This window comes from Empidonax traillii, unplaced genomic scaffold (assembly GCF_003031625.1).
Source record: "Empidonax traillii isolate 1590-97213 ecotype Southwest subspecies unplaced genomic scaffold, ASM303162v1 scaffold1259:size168962, whole genome shotgun sequence".
NCBI classification, from domain to species: Eukaryota; Metazoa; Chordata; class Aves; order Passeriformes; family Tyrannidae; genus Empidonax; species Empidonax traillii.
In genome coordinates, this window is record NW_020956452.1 from 146,552 (window position 1) to 151,291 (window position 4,740).

At 48.8% G+C, this 4,740-nt stretch overlaps 1 protein-coding gene across 2 annotated transcripts in view; it reads left to right on the forward strand.

Moving 5' to 3' along the window:
* The window catches only part of HOXB9 (homeobox B9), a 29,613-nt gene that overhangs the window by 20,775 nt on the left and 4,098 nt on the right, over nt 1–4,740 (forward strand). The window contains exon 1 of one of the 2 annotated variants that reach the window (XM_027906213.1): nt 3,171–3,842. The exons of the other annotated variant lie outside the window; for it this stretch is intronic. Coding sequence (XP_027762014.1) covers nt 3,335–3,842 — 508 coding nt within the window. The 5' untranslated portion in view covers nt 3,171–3,334. Of the gene's footprint in view, nt 1–3,170; nt 3,843–4,740 lie in introns of those variants that run through there. 2 annotated transcript variants of the gene reach the window in all.

Sequence of the window (4,740 nt, forward strand, 5' to 3'; positions counted from 1 at the left end):
TTAATTTCTGGTGGGCTTTAATTAAGGATTGAAGCTCCAAATGCCTCTGGAATGTCACCCAGAGCAGGCAGCACCCCACGATGTGGTATCCCAGCCAGAAGACCTGGGATGAAGTTGTAGTTTGCCCTAAGCCCCTCTCAGAAAAGGCTGCAGAGAGATGAGCGATGGGGATATGCATCAAAAATAAACTCCTGAACAAACGGAAACCTCCAGAGGAGCAAAAGCAAATGGATTTTGCAGCTCTTCTTGTGAGGTTTCCATTCACCAGGGATCTGAAAAGCCTTGGTTTCTGCCTCACAGCCACGCTCCTAAGAGTCTTCTTGGTTTAAATTTATATACTACAGAAAATTATATACTCACATGCTGACACAGTTCATCATTATTTATGGGAGGAGCACCAGGATTTTTTTCCAAGAATATATTTATTACAGGTAAGACACGGCCAATCTATCCAGCAAACAGAGAACAGGTGTTTTGCTTCAATTAACGTTCAATAATTTCATCTCTCCTTATTCAACACCCCGCTACCAACACGGCTGTTTATCCATCAGTTGGATAAACACATTTCCGTGCGCCAGGCGAGTTTAATCTCCACAACACACTTAAATCAGCCCTTTCCTTTCCCAAGCTCTCATAACATTTGCAGAGTCCCTCCGAATCTCTTGTGGACCAGTCTGATTTTTAAAAAATCATTTCTGAAAGGTAATAAAGCCGAGAAATATGACAGTGGGAGCTACCAGCTCGTATTTCACGGCTGGTGACACAGGGTCTTTTCCTTTCAAAACCTCACCAACTCTTAAGGAAGTTTAAAGAAGGGAGTGGGGGAAAAAAAGGAAAAAAAAAAAAAAAAGGCTGTAGAAATGTGGAAAGTTGGAAAACCCAGGAATTATTCCCCCCCACCACCCCGTTTCACACAAACCCTGTTTGGGTGAGATGCACTGGAGCGAGCAGCGATCCTGCCCCGCTCTGCTCACACCCAGGGGATGTCTCTGCCTTCCCCAGTTCCAGGGGTGAAGGACAGTTATTTTGGGTGACCCCCCCCAGAAAGGAGAGCAGAGTTTGCAGGTCAGGGACGAGTACTCACCTGGTGACACTTCCCCGTGGGTGGCTTGGCAAGATGTGAACCCAGAGAGGCTGGAGAGGGGTCCCCAAGCTCTCCTCACCCCTCACCTTGGTGAGCTGCGCTGGAGCCGCTTGTCCAGCACAGGGAGGGTTTGGAGCTGCCTGGGGGGGCTCTCGGTGTCCAGATATAGCTGCAAAAATTAGAATTAAATCTGACCTCCGACATTAAGCTCCAGCTCTCCCTGCCCATCACCCCGACCCTCTCGATTTTTATTTTTTTTTTTTTTTTTAATGAAAATGGACAGTTGCGCCTCATTTCCAGGAGCCCTGGTCCTGGACGTGGGGAAACGTCCCTCCATCAGGCTGCAGGGCAGATGCTGCTGCAAAAGCACCGCTTATAGGGATAAAGGGAAATCTCAGGCTTTGGATGGAGGTTTTTAATCACCTTCATCATCCTCCAGTTCCAGTGAAACACCTCTGGCAGCGATTTCCCACCTCCGTTTTGTGCAGGCACAGGCACTCACAGGGACCCTGGCACGGACAGAGGGAAATGCGAAATGGGTTTTTCCTTCATTCCAGGCAGTTGTTAGCACCCCTCACCGTTATTATTAGCCTGTTAATATCGACTTCCATCTCTCTACACTTCGGGAAGGACTCGCCATGATTTATCATTCCTAGAAATCTCTTTGCCCTTCACTTTAAATATCCTTCGGTGTGCTGGGGTGAGAGGGAGCAGGACGGAGGGGTAATAGATTAAAAGAGGCAAATTGATCCAGACTGTTACAGCTGAAGTCCAGAGGAACACTTTTGCCGTGGTCACAGAGAGCACCTTTCCCTTAACCAACATTTACGGGGCCATCGGGCAATGAACAGACGGATCATCAGAACTTGGTAAAACTGACCCGGTTTCCCTGCTGGAAACGGCTCTAGCCCCGTGTCAGTCACTGGCACTGGTGCGAGGGGAAAAGCCCGAAATGGCCAGGTTTTGGGAAACGCAGGGAAAATGTGAGCGAGGAGGGGGTGGTGTGTGCCACGCACACGCACCGCGGGCACACGAGCGTGAGGGGCGAGGGGGGCACGGGCGCTGCAAACGCGAGGGATTCCTTCCTCGCCCCCTTTCTTTTCCACAGGCAATAAATTCAAGGCTATAAAAATCAAAGAAAGCTAATGTAAGTTTTATTAAACTATTTAACCATCACAAGTTGAAGGCATTCTGTAACAAAGCCGGATCAGTGGCTCACTGTATTTTACTAGCCTTGTAAAGTTAAATGAAGGCTTCTGATTTCAGCAATGCAGGGAACTATTTTAGCTCCAGCGAAGCAACCCCGATAATGCCTCGAAACACGCGAGCATATGTTCATATGCAGAGATATTTTGAATATATTTATATATATATATCTGTAGGCACGAAGTCGGAGGCAGGCTTTGGATGCAGCCAGGGGCTGCAGCTCAGCAGCTCCCTGGACAAAGTTGCAGTGACACCCCCACGCCAGTGGCATTTTGAATTTCATATTTACCCACATTATTTTACCGTGTTAACGATCCATTTTCCCCATCCCAGATGGTTAATTATTTATAACACCCTCCCCACCACTCTTGCTACCTAGAGCCGTCTTTTCCCTTCACCAAACCGCGTCTCTGTGTGTATTTCTGTGTATATATGACTGCAATGAATGTATATGAAATCATGGCCAGGGGGGCGGGGGTGGTTTGTACTTATTCTCTGGTTTTCCCTATCGTACTCTGGAGCCCAAGTGGCAAAGAATTGCTTTTATCCCTATTCCCCCATGGTCGTTATTAAAGGCAAAGCGAGCCCATCAGCATCTTCCTTTAAAAGAAAGGAGAAAAAAACCCACAAAAACCCCGACCCCCTCCCCCCCTTCGGACCCCTCCCCATAATATTCCAGGAGCAAACCTGGGAAGGGATATTTAGGAATATCAACCCCCAGCTTTGGCCGTTTGGTGGCTTTTCGAAACTCCTGACGTTTTGCAACATTGCATAAACATAAAACAATCCATCCTTGATATGGAATGCAAGGGCGGATGACAGCGCAGCGCAGCCCCCTTGGCTTCGATTGATTTACGCCGAGACTGACGCTTTATCAGGCACACGAAAAAAGTTTGACCAATCATTTTGCTGGGAGCTCACAACACAGCAGCCCAACTGTACTTTGTTGGCTGGGAAGTTGGAGAAGGGGGTAGAGTGCAAATCTAGATCTGTCCTATATATTTTTTTCCCTTCACTGAACCGTGCTTTGTATGATGTCTGAGAATGTCCATTTCTGGGACTCTTAGCAATTATTATGTCGACTCTATTATAAGTCATGAGAGCGAAGACTCGCCTTCAGCTAAATTTTCATCTGGGCAATATACGAGTTCCAGGCAAGCTGGGCACAATGAGCATCTAGAATTCCCCTCCTGTAGTTTCCAGCCAAAACCTCCAGTTTTCAGCGCCTCCTGGACTCCTTTGAATCCACATTCTTCTGGTACCCTTCCTGCCGTCTACCATCCATATATTCAACATCAAAGCGTCCCATCTGAGAGCAGGTATCTCCGGAGCTGGCTGGATCCAGTGCCCAGAGCAGAGAACCTCCCCGGGCAGGGATCTGTAAAGGCAGAGCCGCTGCTGGGCCGTCCCGGGGATGTCCATAAACAGGGAACACAGGAGTACAATTTAGAAACTTCTGCTGCAAGGGAAGGGATCGTTTCCAATCAAAGGCCCAGCTTCGAGGACAATAAAGTTTGTGAAGGAAGCGAAGACAAAGACAGGACAGATCAAAGTAAGTTATAAAAGTGAGGAAGTAAACAGTATAAAAGCTGGAGGAGGTGCAATAAAAGGGGACAATGCTGCGTAAAGTTTAAAATCAGGGCTTAAAGAAAAGTCTCAGCTTGCCGATGCCAACCTAAGGGGAGAGGTGGGGAGGGGAGAGGGGTGGCATTGTCTCTGCCGGTAAATAAAAATAAAAATAAAAATGAGCGTCGTCTCTGGGCTTTAACCGAGTCCAGAGCGGACAAAAGCTGGAGCGAGTCCCCTCTTTCCTCCAGAGCGCTGGCTCCGGCAGCAGAGACGCTTTAGTAAGCAGGAGGAGAGGCGCGGGTGCGGGAGCTGGGGAAGGGAAGGGAAGGGACGAGAAGGGAAGGGATGGGAAGGGACGGGAAGGGACGGGAAGGGATGGGAAGGGAAAAGAAGGGAAAGGAAGGGAAAGGAAGGGAAGGGACGGGGGAGCCAGGGAATGTCGGGGAGAAGGGCGAGGGGGTGGCGGTCGGGGGAGAAGGAGGAGAAGGGGGGAAAGAGGAGAAATCGCCGAGGAAAAGTTGACGGTGGGGGGGGAGGGAAGTGAAGAGCAGCGAGAGCAGCGGGGGCTTCACCCTGCCCGGAGCACCCCGGCAGGAGCGGGACCCCCTCGCTCCCTCCTCAGCTCCTCCCGGGCTTCGGTGCTGCTGCCTGACTGTCTATTCCTCCTGTTTGCTTGTGTATTCGTGGGTTTAATTGTTTGTTTGGCAAATGCGACGATTCCCGGGTATGAATATTTCAAAGCCATGCTCCTTCCTAGTTAAAAAAAAAAAAAAAAAAAAAAAAAAGAAGGAATGGAAGGGGGGGCGCTTCCAACTTAATTAGCTTTTATATTAGCTTTTATTTGTAATGTAGCCAGATTGGGGAAACGCTTAAACTTCAAC